The 16,982-nt window shown below is 46.8% G+C and overlaps 1 protein-coding gene across 2 annotated transcripts in view; it reads right to left on the bottom strand.

Annotated features, from left to right (window-relative positions):
- The window catches only part of Acly (ATP citrate lyase), a 49,206-nt gene that overhangs the window by 12,392 nt on the left and 19,832 nt on the right, over positions 1–16,982 (bottom strand). Inside the window, exons 12-20 of one of the 2 annotated variants that reach the window (XM_034504687.2) lie at positions 14,773–14,927; positions 13,948–14,038; positions 12,895–12,924; positions 8,698–8,839; positions 8,273–8,441; positions 5,815–5,919; positions 3,760–3,956; positions 3,418–3,499; positions 2,221–2,331 (exon numbers count right to left, since the gene is read on the bottom strand). In XM_034504687.2, coding sequence (XP_034360578.1) covers positions 2,221–2,331; positions 3,418–3,499; positions 3,760–3,956; positions 5,815–5,919; positions 8,273–8,441; positions 8,698–8,839; positions 12,895–12,924; positions 13,948–14,038; positions 14,773–14,927 — 1,082 coding nt within the window. The remainder of the gene's footprint in view (positions 1–2,220; positions 2,332–3,417; positions 3,500–3,759; positions 3,957–5,814; positions 5,920–8,272; positions 8,442–8,697; positions 8,840–12,894; positions 12,925–13,947; positions 14,039–14,772; positions 14,928–16,982) is intronic. The other variant, XM_034504688.2, reaches the window with a different exon arrangement.

Below are 16,982 nucleotides of genomic sequence, written 5' to 3'. Positions count from 1 at the left end.
CCAGACCTCTGCAATCACTTCTGTTTTGGCTTTGTGGTGTGCGTGCATGCGTTCATGTCATAGAAGTTAAGAGTTGATAATGGTATCTGCCTTAATCACTCTCTGCCTTATTCTTTGAGACCGTATCTCTTACTGAACCTAGAAATCACTGATTAACCTAGACCAGCTGACCAGTGAACCCGTCTTCACCTCACTCCTTTGGAATTACAGGTATGTACCACTGTATCTGGATTGTATGTGTGTGCTGGGGCCAAGACTCGGTTCCTCATGCTTGTGATCAGCTGAGCTTTCTCCCCAGCCTGTGTTTTGCTCCTTCACCATGTAACCCATATTAGCCTTGAACTCATGGTCCTCCTGTTTCTGCCTCCAAAATGCTGAGACTATACTTTGTGCCATCACGCCTGACTACAGTCATTTTCATTGAAATCACCCAAACACCCACTTTTACAGCTCTGGAAATGGAGGTCCTGATTTGCCAGGTGACAGCGTACAAACAGCTGACCTTTAAAGCCCGTGCCAGCAACCTCTGAGAGGTAGGCGGAATGCTGGATCACCTTAGTCCCCTTTACTCACTTGGGAGAAAAAAAAATCCCACATATTTATAAAATGAATCATGGGCTGGAGAGATAGCTCAGAGTTAAGAGCAATTTCTGTTGTTCTAGAGGTACTAAGTTCAATTCCCAGCAGCCACACAGTGGCTCACAACCATCTATAATGAGGTCTGGTGCCCTCTCCTGGCTTGCAGGCATAAATGCAGGCAGAACACTATACCATATACCATAATAAGTAAATAAAATGAATCATATTTGAAGTTTCCACAATACCCTGCCTTAAGAACAACCGCATCTTGAGTTCCTTTTATGGTGAGTATCTACATCCCTCAGGCTTGCCTAGTTTTCCAGTACATAGGTATATATGATGACTACATCCTCCCAGTATACAGATACACATGATGACCGACTCCTCCCTGATGACCTTCTCCTCCCGACCTCACTAGGCTACTTCCATCTTTAGCCGTCAGTGTTACAGGGCCTGACCTATGCACATCCTTTGAGGCATCTTTGCATTCCAGTCCGTAGGAGACACAGGAACGGAGCTGTTCCAACAGAGATGTGTGACTCCGACAGCCAGCTTGAGTTTATAGGTAAAGTGTCACTGAGGGCTAGGGGTGTAGCTTAGTGGTAAAGCATTTGAGCCCTGGGTTCAATTATCCCCTCCACCACAACAGCAGCACTGCTGCAGGAAGCCTGGAAGCCAAACCTTCTCTATACACAACATCCAGGAACCCATAGGCTGTTCTGAATGAATTTGTTAGTAAATTGTTTTGTTTTGTTTCCTTGAGATAGGAGTCTCACTATGAAGCTCTGCCTGTCCTGGAACCCACTGTGGAGAACAGGCTGGGGTCCAATTCAAAGAAACCTGTGTGTCTCTGCCTCCCGAGTGCTGGGACTGAAGGCGTGCCACCACACTCTGCTTGACAGCTCATTTTTATCCTGCATTTTATTTCCGGCAGGAGATTGGCCATCTTCCCAACAGGAGATAGTTTTAAGCTGGAACCTCGAACACTTACAGTCAGTCTGGTTCTGCGACTCAGAAGCTCAGAAGACATCTATCAGCCCCAGGCTCAGCATGCCCCTGTCTCAGCCCTCTAAGAGCTGGATTTCCAAGTACACCAGCACTCAGCTGCTTGGCAAGTCACCTTTACTTTTGCGGTGGCTCACAAGTGCCGCAGTGTGAATGTGGAGGTCAGAGAACCACTTGTGGGAGGAGTTAGTTCTCTCATTCCACTGTGTAGATTCTGGGTACCGCACTCAGGTGGTCAAAACTGATGGTGGCACCTTTACCCATTAGGTCGCCTTCCACGCACAGTATGTCATCTTAGTACAGGAAGAACAATTCTCTCCCACTAACTCCCACAGGGTGTCCTTAACATGACCTCCAGGCTAAGCCCAAGCTATATCCCCTTCCTCCTTACGCTCCCTTGAGTCAGAACTCAGTGTCTCATCTCGGCCTTAATCTGCTGATGAATGTGCAGAAGAATCTAGGTGAGATAAATTCCTGGCGGGCGGAACTTGGGCTTGGCTTTGCAGTCACAAAGCAAGCAGCACGGGCTTACTGAAGGAATTAGCGACTGAACAGGATGATGTATGTATGATTCAGCTCAAACAGCCATTTCCGCAACCTCATTTCCTACTCAAGGATAGCTGGTCCCACTCATACCTCGGAGGAGAACATGGTGGCACAGGTCCCGATGCACCAGCAGACCACTGGCTTGGTGAGGCGGCCCTCCTTGATGCCCCGGCAGATCTTATATTCCTCTGTACCCCCAATCTGCAAAGGAATGAGGAAAGAGAAAAACCCCACGAGTTAATGGAAGCCGCTTCAAGTTTTCCTAGGACCAGTCCTACAACAGGAAAAACTGCCTACATGACACATGAACCAAAAAAAGAAAGAAAGAAAGAAAGAAAGAAAGAAAGAAAGAAAGAGAGAGAGAAAGAGAGAGAAAGAGAAGGAAGGAAGGAAGGAAGGAAGGAAGGAAGAAAGGAAGGAGAGAGAGAGAGAGAGAGAGAGAGAGAGAGAGAGAGAGAGAGAAAGGGAAAGGAACGGAACTCCACAAAACCACAACAACCCCCTGAAATAAAAGTTGGCTACAAAGTCAGAGGATACAAACTTGGGCTACGTAAGCAGATAGTGAGTTTAATTTCCACCAGAAAGATTCATCCTAGGTGTATAAGGAATTACGAAGGGGTAATATGTGTCTAAAGGCCATTCCTAGGTATCCCTTTCTAATCCACAGTACGTGATGATGCAGGATTAGAGCCTCTCTCAGAACAAGTAAGAAATGGGCTTACAGAACTCTCCTGGAGCTTAAAAAAAAAGAAGAAGAAGAAGCCCTTACAGGGGCTGGGTAGATGGCTCAGCATAAGAGCACTTGCTAGCACTTGCTATTCTTCCAGGACTTGGCTTCAGTTCCTAGCATCCAAATGGTGGATCACAAACACCTATGACTCCACTTCCAGGAGACTGGCACCCTCACTGGCTGTTGCAGGCAGGAGGAATCCACATGGTGTCCAGACACACAAAGGCAAAATACTCATATACATAAGATAAAAAAAAAAAAAAAAAAAAAAAAAAAAAAAAAAACCTAAATTAAAAAGGAAGCTGGCCTTAATGTTCCAGCTATCCTTCCCAGAGGGTGGAGACCATGGCCAGAGGGAAGACGGTTCCTCCTTCACTGCTGCTCACTGCCAACAGAGCAAACTCTCAACCCCAGAATCTTACTGGCTGTACCACCAGGACTCTCGCTTTAAGGTGTATAGTGCCAGAGTGCTTGAATTTTTAAAAATGCAAATCCTAGACTACATTTATAATCAAAAGGAGACCCTTTCCTCAAAAACAACAATGGTAACAACTCACCTCCCCAAGAACTACAATCATCTTGACTCCTGGAGTATCCTGGTACCGCAGCACATGATCCATGAATGTGGACCCAGGGTACCTGTAGAGAGCAGGGAGGACGGAAGATCAGGAGACAGAGTAGGCAGGTGCAGGAATATATGAGAAGCACCCCACTACAGACATGGATTGCTCATGAATGCGATGTCTAGGGCAGACTCAGAAGCTCTAGGCTAATGGAAACAGGTGGGAGGGGCCAGTAAAGAGCAGTCCCCACTCAGTTACTAGGGCCTCTGTGTCAGTAACACACCATGCATGCTGCCCGGCTAGCTAACTCCACTGTAGAAGAGTCCCAGCTCTTACCTGTCCCCGCCGATGGCCACACCCTCATAGACACCATCTGTGGTCCGAGAGATGATGTTATTGAGTTCGTTAGACATGCCTCCAGAACGAGAGACGTAGGCCACACTGCCTGGGCGGTATAGTTTGGAGGCCAGGATGTTGTCCAGCATTCCACCAGTATTCCCAATCTTAAAGCATCCAGGCTTGATGCCCCCAACCTGCAGAGACAGAAACAGCAGTTAAGACGAAGCAGGGTGCAGGAAGAACAACAAAACCCTACTTTACTTCCCCTGTACCTCTGTCCAAAGTGGGGAGAAGTAGCTGAAAGAATCACACCTGCCCATGAAGAAGCCTCTTCCCTCCCTTCGGACACATTGCAAACTTTGTATGTAAAACAGCATCCCTACCCAGCGTGAATGAGGCCCTCAGAGTCCCTAACACCGGGGTGGGAAACAAAAACATCCTACCTCCTACTCTTTTTTTTTTTTTTTTTTTTTTTTTTTTTTGAGACAGGATCACACTATGCAGCTCTGGTTAGCCTGAAAATCATTATGGAGACGAGGCTACGCTTGAGGGAACAGAGATCTGTCTGCTTCTGGCTCCCAAGTACCACACACAGCCTTAGCTTCAAATTTTTATTTAAATTTATTCCTATTTTATGTCTCCGGGTATTTTTGCTTGTTTTGTGTGCATGTACTGTCTACGGAGTCCAGAAGACAATGGCATATTCTCTGGACCGGGGTTACAAAGGATGGGAGCTGCCATCTGGGTGCTGGAAATAGAACCGGGGTCTTCCGCAAGAACAAGTGCTCTTAACTCCTCAGGCATCTCTGCAGCCCCAGCTCCCACGTTTACACAACATGTCTTCTAACAAGAAGTTCTGAGGCACAAAAAACAAACAAAAAACAAACCAACAAAATCCCCAAAAAACAAAAAACAAAACAACAACAACAAAAAAAAAACCAAAACCCAACCAACCTCAGATAGCTTTTTTCTTTGGCTTATAGTTAATGGAATAATTAAACACTATATTATAGTTGCATTTAAGGACAAAAGCATTAAAAACAAGAAATATCAGCAGTTAACCCCTTGTAACTATGAAGGAGATCAGACTGTGGTGAGGGACCTTTACAAACTGGAGGGCTGGGAGGCTGGAGAGATGGCTCAGTGGTTAAGAGCACCCCTACACCAAAAAAAAGAATGAGTTTACTCAGTTTCGTAACAGCTAGGCATTATCCTCTGATACTTGTAACCCTAGCACTGAAGGAGGCAGAGACAGCAAAGTCGCTGGGGCTTACAGGCTCCTGGTTTAGTCAATAAACCACAAAAGCCCCAGGGTCAAGGAGACCCCAGCTTCAAAGGAGTAAGGTGGAGAGTAACAGAGACTCCTGACATCCACTCTGGCTTAATACATCCGGACCATAAGCCACCCTCACCACAAACACGGAACAAGGAAATAAACAAAGTTAAAACTAACTGGGGGTTGGCAGTGTGGTTCAGTGGCACTGTTCTTGCTTGGTATAAGTGAGGTCCTGGGTTCTATCCTTAGCATTTCAAGTAAAATGTTACAAAAAATCTACCTCGTAATGTCATAACACAGTGAGTACTTCTGAAATCTTGAACCTGGGATAATCAAAAAGCAAGCTTGGGCTAATGACATGGTTCAACAGATAAAACTGCTGCCCTCAAAAGTTTGACAGTCACAGTTCCATCTCCTAATGAGGGTCAGGAAGGGCAGGAGGCTGTGGCTAGAGTTTTGCTCAAAGTACATTATATCTCTGCATGAAAATGGATTTACATAATCCAGCATAATCAAATAAAAAAGTTATTAACAATAGCAGTGAGCTTCCTTCCTGTCAGGCATGGTGGACCATGTCTCTAATCCCAAGTCTCAGGAGGAGCCTGAGGCAGGAGGATTACCATAAGTTCCAGGTCAGTCTGGACCAGTACTAAGAACCATGTCAAAAAAACAAAAACAAAAACAAAACAAAAAAACCCCAAAAACAAAAAAAACCTCACAACAAAAATACATATGCTTCCTATAGTCCTAGGAAGACTCCTGGAGTGGACACTCACCGTGGCTGGCCCAATGATGGTCACTCCCTTCTGGTCGGCTTTCTTGATGAGCTTCCGTGTGAGGGCCTCAGGGATGCCTTCCGCTATGATGGCTATGGTACGGATCTAGAGGATTAACATTTCAAATTAACACTGAACTTGTGAACATTTCACCTTCGATAGACAATGAGGCCTTCCTCCTAAGCCCAGTGTCCACACCCAGGTTTCAAGAACAAAGAAAGGTGAAGAGAATGTACCTTCTGCCTCCCACATGACTCAGGTCTTGCCCTGATCACTTTAAACTTCTCTCAGAGGAGAGGCATGGGGTCAGCAGGATGGCTCAGCAGGCAAATGCACTTGCTGCCAAGCCTGATGACCTGAGTTTGATGCCAAGGGTGAATGTGGTAGAAGGAAGAACTGACTCCTGAATGTTGTCCTCTGATCTCCACATGTACCCCACCTCACCCCCAAACACACACACAGCAGTAGACACTGAAACACACCTCCACTGGCCAGTGACACAGGGACTCGGTGCATGAGGAGAAGCAAATGCTTCCAAGTCTTTGCTAGTCTACAGCTACATTCTCACCTAAAACCCCAGACTCAACTGATCCCTACCTGCCTTTCCCTGTAAGTCCCCAACAAGTCTTGTCTCTTTCCCTACAGGCTGTGGCCAGTGCACAACGGAAACAAGCTGCTCCCATATTTGCCTAGACTGGGCTAGAGGAACTGAAGATCTGAGAACCATCTCTCTTTGGCTCTGGGCCAGTCTATAAAGGGTTGCAAGACCACAGTTTAGGTTTTGTGGGTCTTGAGGTCTGTGTAACAGGTTTTCAGGGTGTAAGTATCCATGCATGATTCATAAATGAAAGCACTGGCTGTTTTAATAAAACTTTATTTGTGGAAACAGATGGAGGCTACCATTTTGCCTTGGGTTGTTTTGCCAAAAGTCTGCTCTAGCCTGAAAAAGCAGCTCATCTAAATAGCAGAAGTTGTTTGTGTTCTCCACTCATTAGCTGAGATAACTGGATCAGACAATAAAAACCAGCCAAACAAAAAATACTGGTTTATAGGAGGCTTTTACAAGTCACCAACAAAAGACAAATATTGCAACAGAAAGAGGGGAAGAAGGGATATAGAACCCAGGACACAAATGGCAGGACAGTGTTTCTCAAAGTTAGTTTTAGTTAATGACCAAAGACATGCAGAGTATTCACTACACAGCTGTTTGCTGTTGGAAGTAGAAATTGCAGTTGGCGCATGCCTTTAATCCCAGCATTCAGAGAGCAGAATGATGAAATGAAGTCCCAGAAGAAAACGAAACTAGAATCCCTAACAATGGGAGCTTAGACTATGAATGCTCTGGAAGCCTGGATGTTTTAGAAGTTTCCAAATGGTCATTCTGATGTAGCAGTTCAACTTCTAGACATCTGTGATAGGGTGATCTGATGGCTTGAAAATGCTTGGCCCGTGGGAAGTGGCACTATTAGGAGGTGTGACATTATTGGAGAAAGTGTATCACTGTAAGGATGGCCTTTGAGGTTTCTATGCTAAGCTCGGCCCAGTGTGGAAAGAGAGCCTCCTCCTGGCTGTCTTCCTCCAGCACCATGTCTCCCTGCACACTGCCATGCTTCCTGTCACAGTGGACTGAACCTCAGAACCTGTAAGCCAGCCCCAACAAAATGTTTTCCTTTCTAAGAGTTGCTTTGGATATTGTGTCTTCACAGCAATGGAAACCCTCTAGGTAATGATTAGGAAATCATGCAAATGTTAACCCAAGATACTTTGTGACAAGACTGGGAAGAACAAAAGTGATGTTGCCAACCTATTGGTACAGAACGCGGTGTGCATGTGCAGCGGGTATGCTGAAACCTGGTGGCCATGTTTCTGAGAAAAGGGACATGGAAGCATCCACTTGCTTTTTATTCTTTAACATCTGTCCTGAAATAAGTAATAATATATTGGGGACGGTGCTGGGGATCAAACCCAAGGCCTTACATTCACAGGCAAGTGCTGAACAATACTCATCTCAAGACAGTGAGTTTGAGCCTGTTCAAGCCAGTCTGGGAGGGAATGAGCTGGAACTGATTTCTGGTACCCCAGCAAGGCAGGGACTGCTCACACTGAACTTTTTTTTTTTTTTTTTTTTTTTTTTTTTTTTTGTTGTTGTTGTTGTTGTTGTTGTTGTTTTGCTTTTGTTTTTCGAGACAGGGTTTCTCTGTGTAGCCCAGGCTGTCCTGGAACTCACTCTGTAGACCAGGCTGGCCTCCAACTCAGACATCCACCAGCCTCTGCCTCCCAAGTGCTAGAATTAAAGGCTTGCACCACTTTGAACTTTTAAGCCACATCTGAGAAGCATCTTTCTAAGTACTTTCACCCAAGCCCTAAGTTCTCCCAATTCCCAAGTGGCTGTGACTGTAAACTCCATTCAGAAGCTCTTTCAGATTCCCCACCTAGATATCCCAGATCCATGTTCTACCTGTGCGTAGTTCATGGTCTCCATGGTGCTGTCATAAGCGGATCGAAGAGACGCAAAGTTGATCAGCACGTCCACCTCCGGATGTTTTTTCATGGCATCAGCCATGTTCTTGAAGACAGGGATCAGGATTTCCTTGTGCCCCCAGTAAAACTTCTGCTTGTGATCCCCACTGCAAGAAGTAAGGATAACCCATCAGGTCTGGGGAGGGGAAACTGAACGGAGGAACTTCTTCAAGAGCAGCAAGATCTGTGTCCTCAAAAAGTTCCCATCTGAGGGAAAAAAGGGCCCCTAGGAACATGGACTGCCCCAATCCCTGGGATGGGCAGATCCCTCCACTGCAAAGAACAGAGGCTGACTCTGAAGCTTCATCTAAAGGTGAGAATCCCCTTAGCCATTCCCAGACTCCTGGCCTTGGCGTGACTCACGTGAAGGGGTAGACCATGGCAGCCACTGAGGGCTCATCTCGGGAACACACGTAGTCAAAGTCCAGCATGCCTTGCACAGCCCGGGTCTGCATGCCCCACACGATGGCCTTGGTATGTCGGCTGAAGAGGGTGGCACTCTTTCCTAGTGGGCAAAGACACAGCGAGTGCACCCAGAACACACACCTTAGGAAGACCCATAGGAGCTCTCTCCCTGAATCCCTATGCTACATGTCCGGTTTGGTAGTTCTTCAAAACAGCAAACGAGATAATAAACTGTGAGAAACTAGCCTCAGTTTTTCTAGAAGGAAGCAGCAGAGAGAGCAACAACTGTCTATTGAGACCTGCGTGGCTAGAGAATAGTCCCACGGTGAACAGAAAAGGAATCCTCAAACAGAAAGGCCCCCACAGCTGAAGATGCCTGAGAGTTCTCACAGGGCATGAAGTGTCACAGGTATGCTACAGACTCAAACCATGTACTCCTGTGGTCTGCATTCTCAATAAAATAGTCTTCATTCTTTTATGTTTAAAATGTAGTATTAATTAATTTATTATTGTATGTGTATCGGCGTTTTATCTCTTATGTATGTCTATAAATCACATGCTTATCTAGTACCCACTGAAGCCAGAGAAGGTGTTGAATCCCCTGAAACTGGAGTTAATAGCTAGCTGTGAGCAGCCACAGGGATTCTGGGAATTAAACTCAGGTTCTCCAGAAAACCAGCCAGTGCTCAATCTCTCTGGTCTCCTTTGTCTTTTTGAGACAGAGCCTCACTATGTAGTCTGGCTGACAAGCATCATGCCGTACAGACCAGGCAAAGTCACAGATATCTGCTGGCCTCTGCTGCCCAAGTGCTGAAAATAAAGGCATATGTCACCACACTCAATGATTTTTAACATTTTATTAATTTTTAATGTGTGTATAGGTGTTTTGACTACATGTAAGTGTGTGCAATGCCTGTGGAGACCAGAGAACGGAATCAGATCCTCTAGAAATAGTTACAAGGAGATGTGAGCCATCACCACATCAGTGCTGGGAACCAACCCATGTCCTCTGCAAGGCCTGCAAGTGCTGTTAACCTCTGAGCCGTATCTCAAGCCCCAGCTGCTGGCTTTTAAGCAGGATCTCACGTAACTGGGGCTGGCCTTGAACTCACTATGTAGCTTAGGACAACCTCACCTCAGACTCCTGATCTTGCCTCTCCTTCCTAATTGTTGGTACTGTAGGCAGATACCACACCATCAGCTCTTCTTTCTTTACTTTCAGTTTTTATGTAACCCAGATTGCCTGGAACTCACTCTACCTTAATCTGTGAAATCTGTGACAATGTCTGTCTCAGCCTTTTGACTGCTAGAATTAGAGTTATGAGTAATGCCTAGCTCAATTACAAAAAATTATTATTGTTGTTGTTATTATTATTATCAATTATGTTCGTTTTATTCAAGACAGGATTTTCTTGTGCAGCTCTAACTGTCCTGGAACTCACTCTGTAGACTAGGCTGGTCTCGAACTCTGAGATCTGTCTGCCTCTGCTTCCCAAATGCTGGGATAAAGGCCTCTGCCACCACCTCCACCCTTAATAAAATATTTTTAAAGGCACTAGAAAAAAGTCTACCTCTCCCTATTTTGCTACCTGAGGACTTTATAGTCCCAACAGTGTTAATCAGCCTGTAAATCTAGACATGAAACCAGCAACAATCAGTATTTGAATGCACACAAATTCTAGGTTGGTAGGGGTTCTGTGCAGAGGCTTGAGGCAGCCAGGGCTGAGGCTAGCCCAGCCTTATCTCCACTAAGGTTATGGATGTGCTCTGACACAAGCCAGCACAGGGCCATAGTGCCCTCATTCTCATCCCTAACCCCATTCTGTCATCCTTATTTCCCAAGTAGCTCTTGGCTGCTTAGAACAATACTCTTGAGACAGGCTTTCTAACGACAGGAAAGTCTTTAATGAAATGAACGGGCTGGGCATGGTGGCTCACATTTTTAATCCCAGAACCCAGGAGACAGAGGTAGGCAATGGTCTCCAGAGTGAGACTCTTATCTCCAAAACAGAAAGAAGGCTATGATGATACAAAGAGGTTATAGGAATGCAGCCATTGGCCAGAAGGAAAAGGAAGGGCCCTTGATTACCATCCCCTTTGACTCCCTGAATGTCCTAGGGGAGGAAACCAGCCATTGAGGACACTCTGTGCTCCCCTGGAGAGAGCAATACATCTCACCCAGAGGCTTCTAATATCAACCTACTGTACTGCTGTACGCTTGGCTAACCAAGATCAAGGTCTGAATAAATATCCCTGTGCAGGCCAGCAGTAAGCCTCCTGAGTCAGAAGGCTCTTCATTCGTGAAGACCCAGATTTACTGTCATCCCAGGGTTCCTTTAAGATGTGGAACCTTAGAGTAAGAGCCACCACATAATCCAGTCTCATACTTTCTAGCCCCAGGAAATTGAAGCAGATATCCACATTGACCGTGGTCCAGGGTCATCTTGGAGAGCCAGGATTACATGACTTAAGGAAAACAAAGGTGTGTGATAAAGAAGGCCACAAAGTAGTGAGCCTCTGACACTCCCAGGGGAGCCCACACTGAGCCCAAGTGCCATGCTACAAATAAACCCATCTTCAGAGATAAGGACAAAGCCCACCCACACCTCCTGCCTTAAAGTCAGAGTTCAAGTGCTTACCTCCTTAAGCATAGAGAAAGCAAAGCTGAAAGGGTCACTAGCAAGGGTAAGAGGTAACTCTTCCCCTTATACCTCCTCCTTCCAACCTTAATGGCCCTACTAAGAGTGGAGAGCACTCTTCATGACCTGGTTTCCTTCCTGTCCCCTCTCTTCTCCAGCTAAGTGAACAAATAAAGGTGCCTGCCACAGCCCGCTTCCCCTAGGGGAGAAGGGCTCCCTGGAGACTGAGTCTGTCCCTGTTCTGTAATGACCTTGCCTTCTAGGAAACAGTGGATCTCACTGGAGGCAGACAATAAAAGGATTAAGAGCTAGTAGAGGGGCTGGAGAGATGGCTCAGTAGTTAAGAGCTGGCTGTGCTCTTGCAGGGGACCCGACTTCCGTTCCTAGCAGCCATGTCAGGTGGCTTACTAAAGATCCAGTTACAACTGCCTGTAACTCCAGCTCCAAGGGATCCAACACCCTCTTCTCTCCTGAGGCACCTGCACTCACATCCATCACCCCCCACGCCACCCTCTAGCTAAGATACACACAAGTACACATAATTAAAAATAAGCCTTAAAATAAAAGCTGTTAGAGGGCCACTGTTTTTGTTTAGATATCCTACCCTCCCTAGGGATCAAAGTCATCAAGGAAGACTCTCTTGCCCTCACAACTGTGACCGTCAGTTACACAGAGAGGCTAGGCGGAGCTCAGTGGTATAGTGTTTGCTCGGCATGCAAGGAGGCTGAGTTTGATTCCCAGTATTGAAAATAAAAGTCACAAGAAAGTCCGGATACAGGTAACTGAGTAATCTACCTGCTTGGTCAACGGTCAGATGTGTGTGCGTGAGTGTACATGCACTGAAAATGTCTACTGTAAACTGTGACCTCCAACACCAAAGCCCACAACCCTTCAGGTCTTGAAAAAGACTTGTTTTGGAGATAGACACTACCTGACCTTCCTAGTTTCCCTCTTTCCATCTTTCTCTGCTTCTTCTACCAAACCTGGGAGAAACCTACACTGGTCTGGGATCAGGAGCTGTGGGATGCAGCTGGCGGTACTGAAGTTGCGGCAGGAAAGCAAGGCAATGATGAGATGCAGATGAGAATCAGGGTGGAGCTGTGGTCCCTTCCCTACAGCAGCCAAAGGTCAGATCTGAGGCATCAACTGCTCTCTGCCACTCCCCTTTCAGCTGATGTCACCCTCCTCCCCAGGACCATCCCTCCTGGAATCCAGTCTCCAGAGCTGTGGGCTGGCTCTTGCTCCTTCTATGCCTCCACCTCCCACCAAGGTAAGGAGCCAGAGACAGCCACACAGTGAAGAGACTGCTGTGCTGGGGCAGGTAAATACTAAGCAGGAGAGGGAAGGGACAAAGAGCAAAGACTAGGACTCAGGGGGCAGGGCCACACCAAGGTGGGGACAGGAAATGTACTACACAACACTGCAACCCACCAGGAAGGAAGAAAGGAAGCACAGAGAAATTGAGACCCAGTAACAAAGCCACACACAGATTTGGGGCACAGTGGGGGCATCCTACCTTGCAGGGATCTTGGACTTGGGACTGAATCTGTTAAAGAAAATGACCAAGGCGTCTGAGTGAACTGCTGGTGGGAAGCTTTAGTGGGAGAAGGGAAAACAAGGTACAGTTCCACAGACAAGCCTTCCGGTGCCATCACTGTGTCATGGTGGACAGCAGAAGTAAAGCCAAAGAAAGAGGCAAAAGCACGAGTGGGCAGGACGGAAGCAGGCAAGACAAATAACCAGGGTGCGGAGAGCGGGCAGGGAGAGGAACGGTAGGCAAGTGCACTGAACACTCAAGTCCCTTCCAGGTCCTCTGGGTGACACTTCCACCCTGGCCTTCAGGCTAAGCTGAGTCATGTCCTCTTAATGCTGACCCCTCTGTCCCCATGCAGCATAGTACAGTGACTGAACCAGCACAGTGCTGGGCCCACTATTTTCCACTGTGGACAAAGCTGATACCCTGGGGACTACAGGGCAGTGACTTCTGATCCTGAGCCTTAACGCAGCTGACTATATGACAGAGGCTGCAAGGCCCTATCAGCTAGGGAAGCCAGTGCCACTCATCTGCTGGCAGGTCAACTCGTCAGTAGGATGGAGATGAGCTGGTGACGTGCAAGGGCTAGTAGATAAGGCACAGAAAGAGAAGTGTATTAAGAGCCCCCCAGCAAATGGGGAAAGATAGGTTCTAGGAGCTAGCCTTGTCTCCACTCCTAGAACCTGTCTTCCATTTAGGAGTCTGGGAGAGCTTTCCCTTCTTGCTTCTGAACTCCTATCTCCTCCATAGCCTCCCAGGTCAGTCCACAGCCCCCAGCAGGAGGGGTAGAAGACGGTAGGGAGTGAGGTGATCCAGGCAGTGTGGATCGCCAGCTCCAGGAGAAGCCACAGGGAAGACCCAAGTCACTCATCCTGAAGAGATCCACTCCACCTCCTGCTGAGGCCGACTCCCCAGGCATGCTCAGACTGCTTCCCTGCTGCCTCCTCCAGGCAGACCCCAGACAGGAAAAGGCAGGGAGAGACAAGGAGACACCACAGGCTTTCTTGTGCACTGTGCTAAACCTCTGGGAGTTACCTTGGGGCATGGCTGGCTTGGCTTTCTTTGCAGGTGCCACTTCATCAGCTCTGGACTCAGAAAAAGACGCTGTCCTGCTGGGTGCTGGAGTCTGAGTAATGCAGAGAGAAGAGAGTTAAGGGTCATAGGTTATGGCTGAGGACCAGAGCCACCAGTCCTAAAGCCCCAAGGAAATAAAGTAGCAAGACAAATATACAGCATTGTTTTAAGGAAAGAGTCTCACTATGTAGAACTCAGGCTAGCATGGAACCCACAACAATCCTCCTGCCCAGCACAGGAGGTACTCCATTTGGCTTCTTCTTCTTCTTCTTCTTTATTTTTTTTTTTTTGGTTTTTTGAGACAGGGTTTCTCTGTGTAGTTCTGGCTGTCCTGGAACTCACTCTGTAGACCAGGCTGGCCTCGAACTCAGAAATCCGCCTGTCTCTGCCTCCCAAGTGCTGGGATTAAAAGCGTGCGCCACCACCGCCTGGTGTAATGGTGTTCTTCATAAACTGCATTCCAGAAGCATTATTGTAATGATGCCAATATGGGAACTGATTTTGTCCAATGCTACAGATGAGCAAACTGAGGGTCTAAGTAGATATGGCACCAGTTAAAGTCCTACTCTCTGCAAGAACAGTCAGGATTTGAACTAGGGTTTGATTTTAAAACCTTTAGTCTTTCCATTACTCTACCTTGACTGAAGCATAACCATATACCAACTTTCCCAATATTCTCTTATCTCCCTAAATGCCAGAAGAGGAACACTGTGTCCTGGGTAGGACAGCGGGGGATGGAGGCAAGATGGGTCCTTCCTTTAAGGTGGGAGGAAAGCTGGCACCTACCGATGTGCTCCCGCTGGCATTAAGGAGGAAGTTGGCAGTGTGAGCTGCTGTGGGTGGCTGGTTGGGAATGGGCCGGTGGCCCAGGGCCATGCCCACAATGGCTGTCATGTGAGTTTCTGTGCCAAAGACATGGATGGGGATTCCAGTGGTCTTCCCTGAAAGAAAAGAAAACAGCCCATGATTCACAATCTGGAGAAAACACCCAGTCCGCAAGACATGGCAGAGGCTCCTTGACAGTCTTGCCCAATGCTGGGTACTGTGAGCGCAAGACTGATAGTCTAATACAGACAGTTTGCCAAAAGTTTCGCCATCAAACCAGTCTTTCGAAAGATCACCGGTTGACAGGAGAGGAAGCAGCGGTGCCAATGGCAGCCTGGTGCCAGGTGGCACCTCTGATCACCTGGATCCAGGCCTGCCACTCTCCCACTTGTCACCTGTGCCCAGCACCTCACCTGCCTTGGTGGCCTGGGCTGTTTCTAAATATTCTTAGCTGGCTCCCCTGGGGCATGGCCCTTGCTTTTCCTTCTGCACAGAGCCAGCACCTTCACCTAGCTGCTCCCCCCATCACTGAGCTCAACACAAGTGCATCCTGTTAAGGCACACCCTCCCTGGCCTTAGGGACACACTCTCCCTCCACGCCACCCTGCCTCCTGCATCTCCTTCACTGGTTTTTGAGATAAGTTTCAATATGTGGCTCTGCTGGACTGAAACTTGCTATGTAGATCAGGCTGGCCTCAACTCAGAGATCTGGCTGCCTCTGTCTTCCAAGTGCACAGCCATGCCTGGCATGTTCTTCACTTTAGATGAGCAGATGGAAACTAGCACTTGGTACCACTTCAGGTAGGGGTGGGGTGTTTGCCATAGATACAATTTAGAAAAATGGGAGGATGGGAAGGTCTAGCCTTTTCCAATGAGATGTCAAGAATGGCTTTTTTTTTTTTTTTTGTCACTTTCTGGAACCTCACATGAAGAGAACTGCTTTTCTAAAATGCTTTCACTGTCTCCTAGGTGGTTACCATTCCACCTTCACTTTACCAGAAGTCAATCTGTAGAGAAAATCTTTTGTGTACTATATGGAAACATTACCTGTCAATAAAAAGCTGATGGGCCTATTAGTTTAGGCAGAAAATAGGAGGTGGGAGTTCCAGCAGAGAGAGAGGGGGAACTCTGGGATAGAGTCAGGCTTGGGAAGAGATTCCGAGGAGACACATGCATGAAACTGAGAAGAGGTAACCAGCTATGTGGATGTGGCACTCATAAAATAGAATAAACAGATTAATTAAGCTATAAGCTAGTTGAGGAGCAAGCCCAACCTTATGGCCTAGGCATTTATACATACATACATACATACATACATACATACATACATAATTAAGTCTCGGGTCAATATTTTGGGAACTGGGGCATGGTTGGAAAAGCCCACAGTTATAAATGGTGTCCAACATGGGGCACGTTAGCCAAGCATAGGGCCTGAGAAAGCTCAGAAAGCCAGGCAAGAAAGCTGTGACATGGCTGGAGAGGCAGAAAACAAGCACTTCCCATGCTAGACACCAAGTGGGAGGCTACATCCCTTTAAGAAAGAGCAAGGAGGGAAAGAGGTGGGGACCTGTGGACAGGATGGGGGAACTGGAGCCACAGGCCTGCCTTCCAGTTAAAATACTTCCCAGAGCTGCAGCAGGTAAGCTCAGTTCCCAGCCCGTACCCTCCCTCAGGTAGGAGGCTTGGCTCTCATAAAAGGGCTAGGATTAAAGGCATGTGCCACCACCTGGCTAAAGAGTAAATTATTGAATCTACTTTTAGACCAAAGAACATCAACAAGACAAGTATTTTTACATTGGCATAGCCTCTGTATGTTGATACAGATTTAGGATTACAGTTTGCCACAACGTACTATGCATATATGTTTTAACTCTTGTTTAAAGTATTATAGCCCGTGTAGTGTGAAGTTCTATTCCTTGAAAGCTGCTACTGCAAACTGTTTAGGCTAATTTAGAGAAAAAAAAAAAAAAAAAAAAGCAAGTTAGTATTGAGACAATCAAACTATGGTCCTGTTAGATACTAGTCTACTTAATTACAAAGATGTTTTCAAATAGAAAAGATGGTAACTAGCTAGAATAAGCAATGTTTCCCTATTCAGATATACTATAGCTACATAGATGGTCTTCAGAACATCTCAGAGACCCACAGAAAATGGCATTTAAGGATGTTTT

The sequence above is a fragment of the Arvicanthis niloticus genome, chromosome 6, assembly GCF_011762505.2.
Source record: "Arvicanthis niloticus isolate mArvNil1 chromosome 6, mArvNil1.pat.X, whole genome shotgun sequence".
In the NCBI taxonomy this organism is placed as follows: Eukaryota; Metazoa; Chordata; class Mammalia; order Rodentia; family Muridae; genus Arvicanthis; species Arvicanthis niloticus.
This window is presented reverse-complemented; position numbering and strand designations above follow the sequence as displayed.